At 49.5% G+C, this 19,928-nt stretch overlaps 3 protein-coding genes and 1 non-coding gene across 4 annotated transcripts; 1 reads left to right on the top strand and 3 right to left on the bottom strand.

The window, feature by feature from the left end:
* Positions 1-2,963: 2,963 nt before the first annotated feature.
* LOC117838876 (large ribosomal subunit protein eL18y) lies at positions 2,964-5,469 on the bottom strand. Its single transcript, XM_034719066.2, has 5 exons — positions 5,314-5,469; positions 5,143-5,232; positions 4,890-5,018; positions 4,612-4,794; positions 2,964-3,332 (listed from the first exon to the last, which is right to left on the bottom strand). Exons 1-5 carry the CDS (start codon positions 5,314-5,316, stop codon positions 3,174-3,176), a joined length of 564 nt encoding a protein of 187 aa, XP_034574957.1. The 5' UTR covers positions 5,317-5,469; the 3' UTR covers positions 2,964-3,173.
* LOC117841245 (small nucleolar RNA R16) lies at positions 3,641-3,722 on the bottom strand. The gene has a single exon (XR_004637265.1). It is a non-coding gene; the product is annotated as a small nucleolar RNA R16 (small nucleolar RNA).
* Positions 5,470-5,926: 457 nt separating the features above from the next.
* LOC117838874 (uncharacterized) lies at positions 5,927-11,750 on the bottom strand. Its single transcript, XM_034719064.2, has 13 exons — positions 10,915-11,750; positions 10,752-10,833; positions 10,457-10,648; positions 10,285-10,349; positions 10,011-10,170; positions 9,693-9,932; positions 9,479-9,595; positions 9,143-9,331; positions 8,973-9,054; positions 7,947-8,875; positions 7,149-7,659; positions 6,882-7,072; positions 5,927-6,790 (listed from the first exon to the last, which is right to left on the bottom strand). The coding sequence occupies exons 1-13, from the start codon at positions 11,679-11,681 to the stop codon at positions 6,275-6,277; spliced, it is 4,041 nt and encodes a 1,346-aa protein (XP_034574955.1). The 5' UTR covers positions 11,682-11,750; the 3' UTR covers positions 5,927-6,274.
* A 4,611-nt stretch (positions 11,751-16,361) lies between these two features.
* On the top strand, positions 16,362-19,522 carry LOC117835955 (bidirectional sugar transporter SWEET16). Its single transcript, XM_034715291.2, has 6 exons — positions 16,362-16,899; positions 17,041-17,077; positions 17,212-17,422; positions 17,521-17,682; positions 18,524-18,643; positions 18,727-19,522. The coding sequence occupies exons 1-6, from the start codon at positions 16,863-16,865 to the stop codon at positions 19,093-19,095; spliced, it is 936 nt and encodes a 311-aa protein (XP_034571182.1). The 5' UTR covers positions 16,362-16,862; the 3' UTR covers positions 19,096-19,522.
* The last annotated feature ends 406 nt before the right edge of the window (positions 19,523-19,928 follow it).

The following is a 19,928-nucleotide window of genomic DNA, read 5'->3' as shown; positions in this document are numbered from 1 at the left end:
GTCACCGGACTACGCGCCGTCGACCCCGGCGACGAGCCGCGCGTCCCCGGACTACGCGCCGTCGACACCGACGACGTACCGCGTGGCGTCACCTGAGTACACGCCCGTGAGCCGTCTCTGGAGAGCAGCAGGGTCGCCGGACTGCAGGCCGTCGGATCCGCCTGCAGGTGCCGCGTCCCCGGAGTGCGCTCTTGCGAGTCCATCCCGGCGCGCCGCATCACCGGACTACACGCCCCGGACGCCTCCTGCGCGCGCGCCGCCGCCTCAGAGTCCAGACTACAGCCCAAGTCCGCTGGCCCCGTCGCCGTTGGTCCTCCCCAACGCGGAGTCGGGCACGTCGCCGGCACGCCGCTACCGCCAACGCCATCATCCGTACCAGAGAAGCGGCGCCGGCACCTGCACCTGGAGCGCCGGTGGGATCGACCACGGCCAGCGCCATCTTGTCTACTAGGGGCTCTGTTATTTTAGTGATGTGAGATCTTGTAATCATTCTTGATGGGCATACTTCTAGCTTGTGTAAGGCATAATCAATACTCAATAGCATGCCTCCATCTATTCTTGGACTTCAACAAATCTTGTAGCATCTGGATGTACAACATTACGAGATGATACTTTACCAGGAAAGCTATATTTTATTTGATATTCTTGCTGCTTCCTTCTCTATCCTTTTTTTCATTAATACTTATAGTTTCTATTTCTTTCTGGTATAAAGTACTATAAACAAGGGGTAGCTTCAGCTTGCCTGAATGTCTGTTCCTGTTCTGTTACACACATGAGCAACGACACTTGACATTACACAACGACATCAGTTTTATTTGAATTCCAGTATTTTGGGTAGCAAAATGTGCGTGGAAGCATGCCTCTTTTTTTTTCAGTATTTCAATTTACAAATCTTTTGTTCTTCTCATTTCTCAAGTAGTAATACATCAAGCTAGCTCCTATGAGATGATTTGGGGGCATGAAACAGCTTATCCAGTTGAACGTTCGAGAACAAGGCTGGCTGTTGCTCATCACTGTTTTCAGATCTTAAGTAGCGCAAGAACTTTCCTACCAGCACATGATTAGTACTGTAGCCGGTCCGACAGGGGCCAAGAGCAGAGATAGTCTACTGGAAGCTAAGCGGTTAAGAAGAATAGCCTACCGACAACTACCGCACCAGCTGGCTAGTTCCTCCATCCTTGCCACCTCAGATCTCAAATTACTATTCGTTTTATTTTTTCTAAATAATATGTTATGTCTGGATATGTTTTCTAGATATATGTTATGTCTAGATATGTTTTCTAGATATATGCTATGTCTAGATATGTAGATAAAAATTATGTTCCTAGATAATTCGGGACGGAGGGAGAAAACGAATTGTAATTGTTGAATGTGAATGTGAATGAACAGAGATCCGGCCCTGTCGAGGAAGTACTACGCCGAGGCGCCAGTCCTCGCCGCGCTATTGTTGATGCTGGGGCTGGACACCGCATCCCCTTCCTCAACCTCCATTGCGTCAAGCGCGGGAGCAGCCCGCGTGTTCAGGAACCACGGATCGGGCGGAGGTACACTGTTTCTTGTCACTACAGGAGTTGGAGCGGCTGGTGTGGGCGTCGGCAGCGAGTAGGCGTACTCGAGTGTGTGCGGGATCGATGTGAACACCTTGCAGAAGTCGCACCAGAAGTGAGGTGGTGCCGGTGCCGGCGACATCGGCTCCATGGGACATAGGCGGTTGTAGCCACCACAGCTTCAACGGGCGGCGACGTTTCGACGACTGGTGGTGCCGGGGTGTCAACAATTGGTGGTGCCGGGGCTTCAACAGCGCTTGGTTTGACGTTGCTGGGGCCGACACCATCCAAGCCAAGGTGAGGAGATGGTGGCTGGCCTTGCAGAAGAGGATCGCGCGGAGGAGAAGCAAGGCGGCCACGAACAGGAGTCCATTGGCGGCAAGGAACTACATTTGCACGGAGGCCACAAACTGCAGACTCGAAGAGGCGGCCGTTGCCATTGTTGCGGCGAACGCGAGGCCCAAGGCGCTCGAAGACGCTGCGGCGTTGTCCATAGTGGCTGCGGTGGCGGATTGGGCGGCGAAGAACTCCACGAACATTTCGAAGGGCGTAGAAGAGACCACGAACGAGGTAAGACGGTAAGTCAATCTTGGCCATGATGCTTACCGTGGGTTGTTCAGGAGCATTCGCATGTCAGTTGTTCTCTGTTCACGAGCAGTGCTGATAATGTGTTGAATGTGAATGTAAATGAACAGAGATTTTGGAAAGTATTAAATGTTTACTGATCTCTTTGGATTATATACAAGTGATCTCTTTGGATTATATACAAGTGAAGAGTCACGTTGTATGGACGTGACTGTTCGGGAAAAGGTAACTATTCAATGGAACAATCTACTAACGAAAGGACATGTCCTTCGTAGTGCTAACTGCTTATACTAACTGCTAATCCTCTTCCTCTGTTGAGGAGGTCACCGAGTATAGAGAGGTGTCTGTTCCTCTGTTGATGAGGTCACCGAGTATAGAGAGGTGTCTGTTAGGAACAGACACCCCGTTTCGTAACAGTAATTTGGAACGGAGGTAGCATTGAGCAACAGAGAAGAGACAAGGGGAAAAAAAGGAAAAATGATTGTCACTAGCATGCGGGCTTCAGACGATTTTGCGTGGCTCCCTCATGCTCCACATCCTACTTTAACCCTGAACGGCTCGCTCAAACTGTCATACTGGCATCAGACGCGCTGTGCAACACCCTGTTATGGTTTCATTGCCGTGAAACCAAACAACTTCAGTAATTGGTAACATCATTTCTAATACAGCATTTTCTGATTGCATTTGCCATTCCATTTACATTCAACCAATGAACCAAACACCATTTAAAACTTCAAAAGAGAATCGGATATCCAAAACCCTATTCCCCACCCAAATTCTATCTTAGATGGTTCAATATTGCATCAAAATGATTTAAAAGGGAAGCAGAGGTGCAAAACCCTAATATGTTAACAAACACTTGCAAACTTCCGATAGAGTGCAAAACATCGAGCAAAATTTAGGAGATCCTGGAACTGGGTGTACAAATAACAAAGAGCCCTCAAACGTCCTGAAACTGAGGTGAGCTAACATAGAACTCTCGGACTGAAACAAGATCTATTTAGTCCACTAGGTGAGACCATATGGATAAGGCACAACAACTTAGACCTTGAAGCCTCTGCTGTTCCTCCTTCCTCTTGCCTTCTCAAACTTCCTTCCCTTGGCGCGGACGTAGGGCTTGGTGTGGCTGTGGGGCACACCAGGTGCAGGGCCAAAGTGCTTCACAGCTTCCCTAGCATTCTTAGGTCCCCTTAGCAGAACCTAAGGATTGTAGCAAATAGTGAGATTCAATCGTCTACATGTAGCTCACATAAATATTTGAAAAGATTGTCATAAATGAGAGTACCCCAATTCCATTGTAAAAGTTAGCAAACCTCTACAGATTATTAAACCATGAAGACATGCATGTGAGACAGATAGGAATGCAAGTATGTAACACCAAGCACTTTCATGATTCAAACGTTACAAGCAAACCATGCAAAATAAACAAGCCTCAATTTACTCCTTTTTAGCACACAACATAATAATCAAGCGCCCAAGAAACAATGAACAGTGAGAGCTAATTAACTAATGGCATCAGATAATAAGCGGAGTATTTGGTCTACACAATAGATTCAGTGTGTAGGATAAGATTATCCATCATCTGCCATACTTCTAATCTTCCATTATTTGATAGTAGCAGTGAAACAAAAATCAGAAAATAGGAAAGTTTAAGGTATGCTTAAAAATGTTGTCAAATTAACACAACAAACATGAAAATCTAAATTTGATAACCCAACAAAAGTAACCAATAATAAGGAAGTGCACAAGGAGAAGGTGGTAATAAATTTCGGTTAGATCATTTGGCACCAAAGCGATGATGTAGTATGCGATGGGCTGGTAAGACAACCATATAGATCTATGCACCCGTTATAACTTCTTGGCCCTCAGAAATCTCCAAGAAGAAAAATAACTAACAAAGGTGCATGCTCAAATTAAGCGACTCAATGATCATGTGTAAAACAGAACGAACTCAGAAAATGATCGAGCAAACTTAAGTTGCTACACATGTGAGGTAAACATATTGACAAGCAATTGAGGATTCATGTAAATAACTTGTTCTCACTCTCAGATGCATTCCTGAAAAGGAATGCACAAACATGCAGACACTCAACACAACATCAGGTTCTGACCGCCCGTCTGCTTTGTTCTCATCATTGAGAGATAACAAGGAAAATGTAGAATGTTTTGGACTTCAATTGAATTTTAAGGTTTTGAATATTAACTGCAAACAACTCTGCACATTCAGAACAGATACAGCACAAAAGACCATCAAACAGAAAATGCTGGCAGAGTATCAGAAATATGATAACACACGGCTCAATAACGAATGGTTCAAGCAATATAGGTCAAAGTCAGATCATAAATCATGTATCCCAACCAGCAATTAATAAATGTTCAACATCACAATAAACTAACAAAGATTAACTCGACAGCATTATTCAAATCCACGTTTATCTGAGCAGTAAGCCTGGAAATTAGAGTTGAACAGTGAAATTACCGTGTTCTGGCCCAGAGGTGCGCGGAGCGCTAGCTGGTCGAAGGTGAGGCACTCGCCGCCAGCATTCACGATCCGGGCCCTCGCCGTCTCAGTGAACCTGAGCGCAGCCACCTTCATCGCCGGCACCTCGTAGACCCTCTTGTCGTCGGTCACGGTGCCCACGATCACAGCAATCTGGTTCTCCTGCACTCCCGCAAACAAACACAATGTCACACGAAACCACAGAAACCAAAAGGCACAATCAGCGAACCAAATCAGAATAGGAATCGAAGAGAGACCTTGCCCTTCATGAAATTGACGAGGCGGCGGAGCGAGAGCGGCGGGCGGTTGGTCTTGCTCATGAAGAGCCGCTTCAGGATCACAGCGTTGAAGTCGCTCTTGGTCCTCCGGACGAGGAAGCGGTACAGCTGCGAGCACACACGGACAGATCAGGAGACGGGACGCACGCGATGCTGGAGGAATCCAAATCCGAGCCACGGAACGGCGAGAAGGCTGCCGGTGCCACCAGATCGGGGCTGGGATTGCGCGTACCTTGACGAGGAGCTTGAGGTAGACATCGTCGGACTTGGGCGCGGTGCGCTTGGTCTTCTTGTTCCGGCCGCCGGCGACGAGATCGATACCCTGCGAGGAGATGGGGGCTATGTGTCAGGTACTGGTCCAATGTATCGGAGAAGAGAAGCCCGCGAGGAGGTTAGAGGCTACCATGGCGGAGCGCGGCGAGCAGTGACGGCCTGCGGCGGCGGCGGCGGAGGGGCGGGTTCTAGGGTTTTGGAGGCGAGTCGAGAGAGTGACGCTTATATAGGGGAGGCGTGGTGTCAACCCGAATGGGTTCGAGGCCACCAGATGGAAGTTTGGGTTCGGACTTCGAGCGGGCCGCGGGTTTGCTACCCGACCGAGCAAACCCTTTGGTTCTGTTCCTTCAGATTTGCATTTTGAAAAGTGAAATCAAAGTCTCTCAAAATGGATTTTTATCTCCGCTCAAAAAAGGGAATTCGAATACTCTATTGCGTTCTGTTGTCTGTAACTACTGCTTTGCGATTTTTTAGGTCATGCCACAAATTGATGGAAGTTGGAACATATGCGTTCTTTTGAAATTTGAATACTATTTTGTGCATTTGTTCTTATTCGCAGAAATGAAGTCCATGGTTTTCTTATTCTGGTTCATGGCTTCCAGTTTATATAATTATAAAAATGCAGTTGATACGTTTGCCAAAATATATAACTATTTACCAATGATTTAGCATGCGGTATAAATCAATGACCTAATATGAATTAAATCTTCATGCTTAAATTCATAAAAAAGACTGTAATAACATATGTAAACTGCAGATATCAGTTAAGATGAACTGTGATGTGACTTTAAAACCACATACACACAGTAAAACATAGACATTTGTTGACACCACAAATGCATACACGCAGACACGCTTATGAACCATGATGGAACTCCTAATGATTAAATTCACAATGAAAATTGTAACCAAGGAAGAGCGTAAACATCTAGTTTACATATTTTCTGTGAATTGCCTATGATCAATATGATGAGTTAATGACCCATAAAAAACTTTTGCAAAACCATATATTTACATTTTATAACCAATATATCCTCCTTAGCTTGATGTTGACTATAACACACACTTTGAGCTACTGTCTACAGAAACCTCTATTTATCTTCCATTTCATCATCAGAATCCTGAACTATTTGTTTTGTCTTAGCTCTCTTTCTCCGAGCTAATATTTCTTCCTCTTCATCGGATTCAGACTCCCGCACGGGACTACCACATGGAATGCTAGACCTAATGTTTTCATCAGCATTTGCTTCAACTGGAGCTTTCAGACTTCCTGCATCCTCATCATGCTCACTTTCAGATGATGCATTTTCATCAGCATATGATTCGACTGGAGTTGGACCTCCTGCCCCCTCATAAGGCTCATTATCAGATGGTACAGCATTGGCTGAAGTACCATCCTCTTCCTGTTGTCCTTCTCCAGATTTATCTTCTATCCGAAAATCTCTTGCTACACTACGCTTGGCATGTCTCAAAAGGTTCACCTTAGTGAGCTTGCTTAGCTGTATTAGATACTTCTCATAATCTTCAATCTGATAAATAAGATCAGGGATACATTTGCTTTCTCTTCTAATTTTAGCGAGGTTCCCCTTTCTTGGTGCTTCCAGATTCTGCAACATTAGAGGAAAGGAAAACAGAAAACAAGTTCCTCAGTTATAGAAGCCATACTCATTAATGATGTATTTAGAAAATGAAAAGGACCTGTTGAACTGAAGAGACGAAGTCATAAAGTGTAGAAGTGAGCATCCTGCAAGTTACTTCTGCCAGTTTCTGAAACTTGAGGCTTGGAATGAATTGTGTATAGCCTTTAGGTGCAATCTGGGACTTTGACATGCGAGTTAAGAGCTTGTAGAACTTGGCAGTCAATTTCAGAAAGTGTTCTGCTTGAGTATCTGAGAATGCAAGCTCAAATTAGGCCACATGTAGAAATGGAACAAAATGGACGTTTCATGGTACCTCACAACCTACCCTTAAGGCTCATATGTGCAAAGGACGAGAGGGCGTGAACTACCAATATTGATCTTGAGTAGAGTGCTTCCTCCAAAGCCAACCTTTGCATTCTTTCATCTGCTGGCTGATCTTCATCAACGTTAGCAGAATCGTAACCTAATGTAAGAATTGATTTAAGCTTACCAAGACCCCAGTCCAATTCAGTAAGAGATAACTCCACCATTTGAAGACAGACAGCAGCAAGTGAGCTCTTTGTTTTACAGTTAATGGTATGAAATGTATCAGAAGAATCTCTAGAATTATCTTCTCCAGAGGTCATTAATTTCTTCAACTCAGCAGCTATCTCACAAACAAGAATCATGTCATCTGGAGCTGGTGTAAGATGGATAGCGAGTTTTATCACCTCTCGCGCAATACTGGGACTTTGCATGGTTTTCTTTCTACATAGATCCATAGCCCAATTTCCAACAAGATGCCTTTGTTCAAGATGTAGTTTTCTTGATATACTCAAAATCAATTCAGTTACAGCCTACAGAAATGAACAAGAAATTTTAGTATATCTACAAAAGAAGCCATTCATTCATATTTATTTATAGTCCATTTCATGATATTCGACTTCAAAATAGTTGATTCTCAATAGAAACATAACATATTCCATGGTACAACAAATAAAAGACAAATAAATTGATCAAAGTACTTTCCACCAGAAAAAAAGTGTACAAAGTTGTACTACTGATGCTTTCCAGGCCAGATCAAACTATCCAGTAATCAAACTATCCACTGTTGCTTTCCAGGCCAGATCACAAATAAATTTACCTCGGATTCACGTAAAAGGGATTGTGAAAGAACTCGAGCATATAACACTTTCAATATGTTCAGAAGCACTTGAACATTTTTTGTGCTTCGATCTTCAACTATAGTGGTGTCATTCTTGTCAAGCTCGCCAGCATCCACCATATCCTCTATATTTGGTGGAGCTGAAGATATTATAACCTCAATAATATCGCTAGAGTGATCTCCTGATACACTTGGCTGAAGTAGTTCTTTTAGGCATGCCAGAGCCAAATGTAACTGATCCTTTTTGCACTCAATGTTTTTCTTTCCTTGGGTCATGTTCCTCTTGCTGGAACCATTTTCTTGATTTGAATCTAACAGAAGACGCCATATGAGCTGCATTATTGGCTGGATTAACCTTTTTAAATCTTCATACAGCTTTATTCTGAAGTCACCACTGTCCTTAGTTGCAAGTGATTTGAACAGTTCAAGAAAGGCTTTCAAAACAAAAGATACCAGATAGGAGCTCTGGTTACATTTAGTTTGGCTAGGACGCTGACTGCAGTTGTTGTAACTATCAGCATTGCACTGCTTGACACACAGTACTGAAAGTTCATACAAACTCGAATCCACAAATTTACCACTCTTTTCATGAAGTTTCTGCAAGGAAGCATTTGAATTATCCTTGGGTTCGTTGGTGGCCTTTTCTGTAGTATCACCTGCATTCCCTCTTTTCCGTGCAATCTTTTCCCTATAATTGCTCTTATTTCTCTCTAAGACACTGTGAGCATCTACAAGCTCTAGTATTTCTTTTTCTATCATTTCCTTTGATTCATCAGAGGCTTTCTCCAGTTTTGAAGCGGCAAAATCAACAAAAACCTCAATGATTCCAAGCATAGCCAAGTTATGACAGTGAGCCATCTCAGATGGTGAAGAAAGAGATCCAGCTTCTTGGCTTTGTCCTCGCTGGGCTGTCAACAAGTAAAAATTGTGAGCACAAAATGATGTCCTCTTGAGTAGCATTACTGAGCACAAATTGATTCTCTTTATCTATTATGTATCACAAACCTTCTGTGATGGATATCCTCAAATACTTTTGGATGCTTGATAAAGCCTTCACAAATAAATCACTTGTTGATGTTCGACCAGCCTGAAAATAGCTTGGGTTATACAAACATAGAATAATATCAAAACCTTTAGGTGTTTATCAACAGAACTCAGCGTGAGAAAGACCAAACCTCATTATCTTGTGAAGCAGCAAAACCAAAGCACTTATATGCATCATGTGGTCGTTCACATTTACTAGTTTGCTGAATTCGCAGAATTCTTGAGATACATGACAGAAGGCAATCTAAAGGTTCCATAATGCATAGTTTGGCATTCTCCACTTTAAAGCATAAACCAATTTTAAGAGGGCATTCTGCATCCTAAAGCAAGTCAGCAACAAGAACTCATGAGACCAACTTCATTTTCCAAGGATGTGATTAAGAGGATCAATAACGTAATTTGAGAAATAACAGTCTACACTGACCAACAAACAGAAATGGACACAAGAGTCTGTCAGGGAGTATTACCTCTGTGTAATAGTTTAGGAAGTGAGGCCAGAGGAAATCAAGGACACTGTCAGCAATAGCTGGATCAGATGTAACAATACGTATAAGACCCTCGTATAAGACCTCTTTGACACTGGTCTGCAAGAGCAAATTAACGATGCTGGGAACTGTATGTCTTACTAGAGATGAAGAATAAGGACAGTTGCATGGTACAACATAATGAAAGCAGTGATACCTGTTGCGATAGACATCTGCGAAGCAATCCACTTAGCTCCTGAAAGAGACCCCTACCAAATTCTAGATGTGTTCCAGGCTGTTGGCTACAGCTCGGCTGGCTTGATGAATCTTCAAAAGGATTGGCTTCGTTTCTCCTGCTCTCCGCGATAATCAGCTCAACTATAGCATTAGTAGCAGCAATTCGTACCATGTCCTCCCTCTTGAACATGGCCTTTCTTACAACCAGTATTATATAATCCTGTAAAAAAAATTCAGGAACAATCAAACAAAGTCTTCCACAACCACATAAATGCAGAATAGTGTTGACGTTGAATACCTTCAGATCACGGTTGAACTTTGTGAGTGGCAAGATGCAACTGATCAGACCAGTTGATATCTTGTCATTCATAAATGAAAAATAATCCAGCAACTCCTTCATGTGTGCAATGTATTCCAGCATTGGAAATGGATGACCCCGAATCAAGCATCCAAGCAATCTGTAAGGGAAAGATGGTCGGACATTTCCTCAGGAAAAAAAGGTTAAATATATTGACTCATAAACAATAACTTGTGTTTTGTAAATTTTAACTAGGGTTGCTATCTTCTTTGACCTGAGAACTGGCGCACTTTGCTGAGGCTTTGCCGAGAGAATCCGGAACTTGCATTGTTCAATTATCTGACCCAAGTAGAGAAAATTGAAACATGCTCAAGTCATATAAAATGAACCAATTGGTAAATATGATCGAACTCATTGAAACAAGGTCACAGTGTTTTGCTACATACCTCAGTCCGTGCCATTTCATGGATCTCAAACAATGACTTGAGCATATTAATGCCTATTTCTTCGGTGCTCATAACCCCTTCACCTAAGCCAGCTTCCTCCGTTCGATCACCATCCGGGACTTCTAACAGGAGAAAACCCACCTGAACAATGCTCGGCACAACGTGCTCCCTCCCAACAATGCTCTCATCAACCTGCATATAAGTACTGGTTTACACCCTGAGAGAACTATGAACCCAAGCACCCTATATGGTCAGTTCACAATTGACATAGCAGGTACAAGATTTGAGTCCTCACAGCTTTCAACAATCCCTTCTCGACAAACTGCGTGGCCCGTGCCCATTCCTCTTTCATACAATCCGGCAACCACTTGCACCGCCTGAGAGACACCCACCTCCCGTTCAGAACAAATTTCTAGCGCAAACAAGAGAAATAGGTACGATAATGAGCAATCCGTCACCTGGACATTCGGTAATCCCGTCGGGACACCGCGGCCGCATCCCGGAGCAGTCCCACGGCACCCTCATTGAACCTCCGCACCCGCGCCACTGACAGCAGCACGGCCACCGCGAATCCGCTGAGAGCGCCCGCGGCGTCGGCCTTGACGGCGGCCAGGACCTCCCTCGCCAGCGCAGGGTCCTGCTTGACCACGAAGGCGACATTCATCAGCACGGTGCCCTCGACCTGCCGCGCGATGGACGGCGGCGCGCGAACGCGGGCGCCGCGGCGGTCGCCGAAGAAGCGGAGGAGGCCCGCGAGGACGGCGCGCGGGTGGAGCGGCTTGGACGCGAGGAGCAGCAGCTGGTAGGCGAGTGCCGGGAGGTCCTGGGCATCGGCACTGGGGAGGAGGGAGAGGATCTTCCCGAGGAAGGCCGGGACGCGGTTGCGGTAGGCCGGCGGGAGGTCGCGGAGGAGGGAGGCGACGGCGAGGAGCGTGGCGGAGGGCCAGCTGGGCGCGGAGAGAAGGGCGGAGAGCGCGGAGGATACGGCGGAGGGGGAGGGGTTGAGCGAGAGGATCGCGGGGAGGAGGGCGAGGTGGCCCGCGGGAGAGGCCGCGGAGAGCGAGGCGAGGATGTCGGCGAGGGCGTCGAGCGGGAGCTCCGGGAGCTGGGCCGCCGCGCCGGAGGGGTCCCGGGAGGCCTGCCTGAGGACGGATTCGGCTGTGGGAGGCGGCGGCGGCGGTTGCTGCGAGGAGGGTTGGCTGGCCGGGGCCGTCGTCGCCGCCATCGCCGGAGGACAGCGGCGGGCGGTTCGGATGTTCGAGCGGGAACCTGGTGGGGTTTTCCCTCGCTTACTTTTCCCCCGTTTCCCGGGAGAGGATTGCTTGACACGCCGCTCGGCCGTTCCGTTGCCCAGGAAATGGGCTGGCCCTTGTGGACTGTCGGCGGCCTGGGCGTAGATAATATGGGCCTTAACGGTCCGAGCCGGGCATTTTTTTTAGTCACTAGTAGAACACTGTTGGGTGGGGCTTTCTATGGAAGCTGGGTGCTTTTGCGTCGTGATCGTGACTCCTCCGACGAAAACGCTCGCATTTTTTTTAACGAAGCAGACAGCTCGGATTATATTAAAAAGAAAATGAAGTCCAGACTGAGAAAAAAACAAATGAAAACAACGCTGGCAGAAAAACACCACCACTCAACAACAACCAGTTGGATTGGGACATCAACACGCGCCGAATTCAAACTTAAAGAGACAACTCCGACTGATATACAAATATCATCACTCCACCGCAACTCCTCAGGGCCGCCACAAGTGGCCTTAACACTTCCACAGTATCACCGTCTGCAACTCCACCGGAACACCATCCGGTGTCACCCATATCATCACCATCAACACCAGCAACCACCACCACACCAGCACCCCACCAAAGAACAACACCATTGCCGCCGCCACCTCTTATTTTCCTTTTTTTCCTTTCTTTTTTGTTTTTTTTCTCTCTAGAAGATACCTCGCAGCTAGCAGTAGTAGAATGCGCAATCATCCAAAGTGACACCTCCAAGGAGGGATGCGACACTATTGGCGACGCCGTCACCCGACCAAATAGTCAGGGTTTTCACCCAGGAAGAATGCGCCAATCGTGTGGGGGGAGAAGGGCATAGCGATGGGCACTGGGAGAAGGGCAGATCAATCGACGCTTCCAAGTAAGTAACAGCGCCTGAAGGCATCGCCGTCATCGACCCGTACAACGGGCTGGCTTTCACCTCTATGCCTAGTCCCGGTGCATGGCCCCTGTTGCAACTCATCCTTGCCGTGCCATAGAAGTCGTTGGCCCCTGTCGCAGGGCACTGGTGACGTACGCGAGCGTCCCCGCTGCCACCAGATAGCACCATGCATGCTCGGGCGTCCCCTCATCATGCGCCAGCAAGCATCAATCACTGCTAAGCGCCGCCGCCGCTAGCCCCGGCACCGAGCCTCTGCCGCGCTTGGTGCCGCTGCCGCCAAGGCTGCAAGCCTGGCGCCAAGCACCTGCCGCGCTATGCTGTGAGCCGCCGCCACCAAGGCCGCGAGCCCCGATGTCGGTGTTTCGTACCGCTGACTAGTGATTGTACGCCGCGCTCCTCACTTCCAATGGCTAGCACACAAGAGACAAGGGGTTATACCGGTTTGGGAAGATCCTTACGTTCAGTTTCTGCAGGGGTCATGTTCCTTGGATTAAGTGCACTGGGCTTTACAACAGGGTGCTTGCAAGCAAGCGTTCGTGCTATGCGTGTGAGTGTGGGGTGTATGTGAATGAATGCGAGAGAGAGCTCTCGAGAAGAAGGGCTCAGTTCCCTTTATATAGGGCAGGGACTGGGTGACAATGTTGATAAATGGAGGGGGTCCCCGACCTTAGAGTTCGGGGGCTGTGGCTTGGTCGGGCAGCCTTGTACCAAGAGACTTTCTTGTCCTGTCTTCTTGGCCGATCGTGGGCTTCGCACGCCCGATACGGTGGCTCCTGTGCGGCGTGGGCTGCTTACACACAGCCTGGCCTGCTCCGCTGCGTGCCTCTATCCCGTGTGCTAACCCGTGGCAGTGAACGGGACGAAAACTGTTGGTGACAACCGTACTGAAGATAAGTGGGTGAGCATTGGTCAGTGGCCTGAACGGGGTGTGCCGCTTCTCTCGGCTTTCCCTGACCTCCTTAGTGTGCTCACAGCCACCCCATGCCGTTACGCCTAGCGCTGGGTCCCACCTCGCCTGCGAGCTCGTACGGGGCCTGGCGTGGGGGCAAGGACTTGACCTTGACGGGTCACCCCGGCGGTGAGGATGATGATGACATCGGGGCATGTGGTCACGTACGACCGCGCATGGCTTCGCTTTGTAGGTCATCTTGGGCGGTCCGAGGGGTGTGGCCTCATCCTTGGACCCCCGGCTAAAGGCTGGCTCCCCTCGCCAGGTCATGTCCCCAGCATGGGACGGTCAGGAGGGCCACGCCCCGCATTTAATGCTCCCGATACGTCATCGGTTGCCCCTTAGTCAAGAAGTGGGTGGGGCACTGTGGGCCCCTTGCGGGTTCCGCCTCCAATCTGACTCAACCGGCGAGTTATGGCTCTCAACTCCTGACCAAGGGAGGTCAGGTGATCGGCCGTGGCGTCGTCTGGGCCGCCTCCAGTATGCCTCTTACTGTTGGGCCTTTTGGCCTTTTTGCGCCTAATTACCTTAAATCCCTTCCTCGAGGTACCCCTAGTATAGGAATCTGTCACCCGGCGCAAAAGCAGCGGGCGCGCCAGGATTTAAGCCGCTACAAGACAAGGCCGTGAGCAGCACCACCGGGCGTGAACCGTCGATGCCGCACGAAGGGCCCTGAGCCACCGTCGTCCAGGGCTGCGACCCCGTGAGCCGCTGTCGACACCCATGGCGCGAGCAGCTGACAAAGCACCACCGCCAACGCCGAAGGCTGCAAGCAGCAGCCGCACATGGCCATGAGTGCCATTGCCGGCGCCCATGGCCATGAGAAGCGGACACCGGGGGGTCCCGAGCGCCGCCGCTGTCGCCCATGGCCGCGGATAATCCCCGCGCCGCCGCCGCCGCCGCCGCCCACGAGATCTCGATCTAGATCTAGAAGAAGAGACAGACATAGAGAGAGAGAATGAAGGGAGCGAGGAGGGGAAAAATGGAGGGAGGGAAGGAAGACGGGAAGGGGAGGGGGCCGCTGCTAGCCGGTAGCGACGGCGGTCAGGGCGCTGCCGACGGTGAGGCTTTGGCGGCTTGGGAATCGTCCCCGAGTCGCCTCGTGGAGAGACAACGCGGGTTCGTTTTGTTTTCCCGTGGATGAATAATTGGCCGAAAAACACTCGCATATTTTGTTGTCCCATTCCAGGATAAATTCTGTTGTGTGTTAGCAATTATCATGGAGAGTAGTGCGTTGATCTAGTACTCCTCCTACTTGGCTAGTTGGGTAAGGCAAGAGTAGCTCCAGCGTTTGATTTTAGAGGGTGCTCCGAAGAGTGAGAAAGATTCCCAGGGATGCTATACGCTAGACCATAGGGTGCTCTGGAGCACCGCCTTAGTCATGGTGCTAAATTTTGCGCACGGTGCTCCAAATAAAATATCTTTCTTCAGAATGAGTGGTGGCGTAGCGAGGGAACGGAGGAGGGATGAAAGTTTTTTTAGGTATATTTGATTTCATATAGGATCCACTTTTTTAGAGAGTTGAATGGCTGTACGCCGGAGAGGAATGGACCATTTAGCACCTGCATGACATGACAGCACCTAGCATTACCCTGTGAATTATACGCTGGTGCTGCTGTAACAGAGTTGGATGGTTTTTTGCTGGCGTCGTCAGCGCTTCAGATAGCATCCTGAATTTGAACCGCGCAAACAGAGTCGAGGGACCGTAGGTCTGGTTTGGTTTGGTTGCTTATTAAGCACCCGTCACATCGAATATTTAGATACTAATTAGGAGTATTAAACGTAGACTACTTACAAAATTCATTACATAAGCGGAGGCTAAATGGCGAGACGAATCTATTAAGCCTAATTAGTCCATGATTTGACAATATGTTGTAAACATTTGCTAATGATAGATTAATTAAGTTTAATAGGTCCGTCTCGCCATTTAGCCTCCACTTATGTAATGGGTTTTGTAAATAGCCTACGTTTAATACTCATAATTAGTATCTAAACATTTGATCTAAATATTTGACGTGACACTTGCTAAAAATAAGCAAAAGGAACCAAACGCTCCATAGAAATGGGGAGTAGAAAACGTCACATCAGACTCGATAACAGACAAGACCGGAGGAGTCCGCGCGCGGGACACGTCCCTCCCGCCGTTCAGCGTCTCCATCGAACAGAGGACAGGCACTAGTACAACACTGTCGCAAATGGTTCGCTGGTGCCGTGTCGACCGCCGAGTACGTGCGGAGTCGAAGTAGGGACAACGAGGCACGGGGAAGCCCCTGCCCGAGCTGCAAGATCCACCGGAGAGAAGCCGAGAACGCCGCGTCAATCTCCTGCTCTCATCCGCGATCCGCAGCGCGGCGGCAAGGCAAGAAACAAAACAAAACAGCGAGAAACCGCTCGCCTGATATGGCCGCCCTCCCATCTAACTGCCCTGCTCCAGCAATCGCAACGGGATACACGATGCTGCCGCCACACCCGCCGACGTCGCGGACGACGACGACGTCACCTGGTCTCGCTTTCTCCCGATCGCCGGGATATCTAGGATTGTTTATGCCCTGCCGCCAGCGCACGGGCTCGCTCTCACCACCACCTCCTCCGCGTCGCCACCAGGCGCGTGACGTGTCAGCTCTAGAACGTCTCATGGGGCCCTGCATGGCATCGGGATGTCCTTGTCTCCCCTTCTGGGTTCCGGCCCCCACCCCCGGCCACGGCGGACGTCACTGTCCACCACCTTTCGGTTAGCTACCTCCGGCCGGTCAGCTCGCTGGTGCTCGGATTCTATCCGGCCACCGCGGCTGGTTCCGGCTCACCGGACAGCACTATCTCTGCTGCTAAACCACGAGCCGGAGCCAGCAGGATCACGTATCAGCCGTGGTGGGTGACTGCTGACCACTCCCTGCTGCTGACACGTGTGACCAAGGAACGAGCACGTGGTAGTTACCTAGTGTGATTTCCCGGTTTGTTACCATATGCGTACTCCACGAAAAGCAGCGGGCCGGTGCCAAGTTAATTGCTTAGGTGAGGGAGCAGGTGAAAATCTCAGGCGAGTGTTTGAGAAGGATTTCGCTGCGTGCTCTGCCGCACCGGGCGGCCCTTGGCTCCGGTTGGTCCCTCGCGGACATGCCTCTTCGTTGCAGAATCTTGAGCCCGAGGAGGGAGGTATGCGTGTTCCCCCGAAAAGACGCCTAAATCCTGCACAACCGTGGAGCAGTTACATATACCCAGGGGTTCTCCGTGTCATCTCGGCAACCCTCACAAACTTCCCCTCGCCGTCCTAGCGGAAGAACAGAGGTTGGGGGCGCAATGGCAGCGGATCCGAGCTTCGTCGTCGGGATTATAGGTCAGTTCATCGTCACCGGGGGCATCAGACGCTCTGGCTCTCCACTCATCTTTTCCATTCCTCCAACCGAATCGATCACCGCGTCCTCTCTTGCATCAACCAGTTCCCTCCACCCTGATGGTTTCATCTTGTTCTTCGCAGGGAACGTGATCTCCATCCTCGTCTTCGCGTCGCCGATGTGAGTTAATCCCATCAAGCAATTCTCATCTGTTTATTCAAGATGCATATATGCGTAGGTGCAGCGCAGTCTGGTTACTGACTGGCGGTTTCGCTTTTGTGTTCGATGAACTGAACTGAACTGAAATCCTTCAGCAAGACGTTCCGGCGGATCGTGAGGAACAGGAGCACGGAGGACTTCCGGTGGCTGCCGTACGTCACCACCCTGCTGAGCACCTCGCTCTGGACCTTCTACGGCCTGCTCAAGCCCGGCGGCCTCCTCGTCGTCACCGTCAACGGCGCCGGCGCCGCGCTCGAGGCCGCCTACGTCACGCTCTACCTCATCTACGCGCCCAGGGAGACCAAGGTTGTCCATCCCTTCCCTTCATGCGCCTATCGTCTCTCGTACCTTCCCTGAAGGAATTGAAACGCCATGGCTCCTGAATGTTTGCTGTGGTTCTTCAGGCGAAGATGGTGAAGCTGGTGCTGGCCGTGAACGTCGGCTTCCTCGCGGCGGTCGTCGTGGTGACGCTGGCGGCGCTGCACGGCGGCGCCCGGCTGCTCACCGTCGGGGTGCTGTGCGCCGTGCTGACGATCGGGATGTACGCGGCGCCGCTGGGCGCGATGGTCAGTACTACTGAGATCACTTCATGTTGAACTGATACTCGATTGCGAGGCAGAGTATCGTCACACTAGCCATTTTCTTTAAAAAAGAATCTTGGGGAAAGGGGAAAGGTTAGCTTTTAGCTGATGAGCAGGTTTGATGCTGCACACGTATGCATGTTCACTCCAAAATTCCAATTTTAGCACTATGAAAACATGGAGTACTGAATGTAGACGAAATCAAAAACTAATTGCACAGTTTTGTTGTACTTTGCGAGACGAATCTTTTGAGCCTAATTAGTCAATATTTGGACAATAATTCATAAATACAAATGAAACGCTGCAGTGTTGCTATATTAATTTTGGCACCCTAAAGTTGGGCAACTAAACAAGAACTCGTTTCGCACTTTTGGTAATAGCGTGTGTTCCGGCGTCTCTGTTTCTTTTTGACTTGAGATGCTCTCTTATTAGGAAATGGAAACGCAAGGTGACCTTATCTATGGGGAGATACCATACACCTTTCTAGAACATGCCTACCTTAGAATGTTAAGATAAGGTAGCACTGGCACCAAATTACCAATGCTCGCACCTACTTTCCTGACCTGTCATGGAGGAGTGTTTGGTCTGATGTCGTTTTCTTTGATTTATAGCCGCACCAGAAGCAGCAATGTGTCTATCTAGCACGAATTCATCAGATGTCCATGAACCTGACCACTTACCTAAATCCTTACAGCCACTATCCCAACTCCCTTGTACGATGCATCCAGCTTGTTTGATGCCTTGGTGACATTGTGGGATCCAGAAAGTCCGCTGGCTTGCTTGTACGAACACTGATAATGGCTTTGGGCGTGTGATGCACATGCAGCGGACGGTGGTGAAGACCCGGAGCGTGGAGTACATGCCCTTCTCCCTGTCCTTCTTCCTCTTCCTCAACGGCGGCGTCTGGAGCGTCTACTCTGTGCTTGTCAAAGACTACTTCATCGGAGTACGTGTATCGATCACTATTTCTATTCCCAAAACATCTGAACCTGACGCCGTACGTGCCGGTGGCACGTACGCGCCGCACAGGTCCCCAACGCCATCGGCTTCGTCCTGGGCACGGCGCAGCTGGTGCTGTACATGGCGTACCGGAAGGCGGCGCCGGCGCGCAAGGACGACGACGACGAGGCCGCGTCGGAGGAGGCCGACGAGGAGGAAGGGCTTGCCCACCTGATGGGGCAGGTGGAGATGGCGCAGCGGCGGGTGCGGCTGCACAAGGGGCTCAGCCTGCCCAAGCCGACCGGCGCGCCGCTGTCGTCGCCGCGCAACGGGTTCGGGAGCAGCATCATCAAGTCCCTGTCCGCCACCCCCGTCGAGCTCCAATCCGTCATGCACCAGCACGGACACGGCCGGTTCGAGCCCGTCAAGAAGCACGACGACGCCGAGGCCAACGAGTGACCGGATAATGGAGGATCGGAGGAGGATCGTTCAGGCGTTTTCTGTGTGCGCTGCGTAGAGACGACGGGAATTTGAATAGCCTGCGTGCGTACATAGTATCCGTGGAGAAATACAGATCAGTAGCGGTTAGAATGGAGTGATTAGTGAACTTGACTGTGTCTTGAAACTCGTATGCGCGAGCAGCTTCCTTTTTTCCTTTTTCCTTTTTTCTTTTTGCGATTAGTACGCGCGAGCAGCTTGGGCCTTTGTTGCAGTACCCTCTACCCAACTACGGTTGATTATGGGACCGTGGCCAAGCGTGGGCTGTTGCGATGTAACTTGGATTTTGAGCCCACGGAGATATTTGCGTAGGTGGCACTACTACGTAAATATTTTATTTGTTCGCGAAGGCACATCAGGAATTCAGGATGATACTTTGTTCAGAGTACTACACCGTTCCAACTTCGAAACAACAGTGAGCAGCCTGGCAAGCAGATCGAAAGCCAGTTTGGCCAGCGCGCGGTAGCTGTCGATTGCCGGCTCGCCGTATAATCTTTTGTTATGAACGACGTATAGAAATATGAAGTAAAGAATCAAGTCACAGAGGAGACACACGATTTAACGGGGCACCAGCCAGCAACAATCTCACTATCTCAAGAGTTTTGGGTTACACGTCTATGACGCCTCCGCTCCGTTAGAAGCCCGACCTATTTCCTGGGGTGAATTTGGAACAACTCCAACATCTTTCACCCCCGATATCCCCCGGAGGCCGTGTGCTTCGTTTCATCGCGAGCGCGACGGGTCCAGCTCCGGCACTGGTAGACGTCCCCGGAGGACGTCCATGTCCCCCGGCC

This window comes from Setaria viridis, chromosome 9 (genome assembly GCF_005286985.2).
Source record: "Setaria viridis chromosome 9, Setaria_viridis_v4.0, whole genome shotgun sequence".
Taxonomy (NCBI): domain Eukaryota; kingdom Viridiplantae; phylum Streptophyta; class Magnoliopsida; order Poales; family Poaceae; genus Setaria; species Setaria viridis.
This window is presented reverse-complemented; position numbering and strand designations above follow the sequence as displayed.

Bases quoted from the DNA above. Each gene is read 5' to 3' on its own strand.
- LOC117838876 (XM_034719066.2), bottom strand. The intron at 4,795-4,889 runs GTCTCTCTTCGA...GCGGGAGTGCAG, and splicing joins TCAATTTCATGAAGGGCAAG to GAGAACCAGATTGCTGTGAT. The intron at 3,333-4,611 runs GTAATTTCACTG...TACAATCCTTAG, and splicing joins CACCTCTGGGCCAGAACACG to GTTCTGCTAAGGGGACCTAA.
- LOC117838874 (XM_034719064.2), bottom strand. From the start codon at position 11,681: ATGGCGGCGACGACGGCCCCGGCCAGCCAACCCTCCTCGCAGCAACCG. The intron at 10,834-10,914 runs GTGACGGATTGC...GGTGTCTCTCAG, and splicing joins CGGGATTACCGAATGTCCAG to GCGGTGCAAGTGGTTGCCGG. The intron at 7,660-7,946 runs GTAAATTTATTT...TCATTTCTGTAG, and splicing joins CCCTTTTACGTGAATCCGAG to GCTGTAACTGAATTGATTTT.
- LOC117835955 (XM_034715291.2), top strand. From the start codon at position 16,863: ATGGCAGCGGATCCGAGCTTCGTCGTCGGGATTATAG. The intron at 16,900-17,040 runs GTCAGTTCATCG...TGTTCTTCGCAG, and splicing joins CTTCGTCGTCGGGATTATAG to GGAACGTGATCTCCATCCTC. The intron at 17,683-18,523 runs GTCAGTACTACT...ATGCACATGCAG, and splicing joins CGGCGCCGCTGGGCGCGATG to CGGACGGTGGTGAAGACCCG.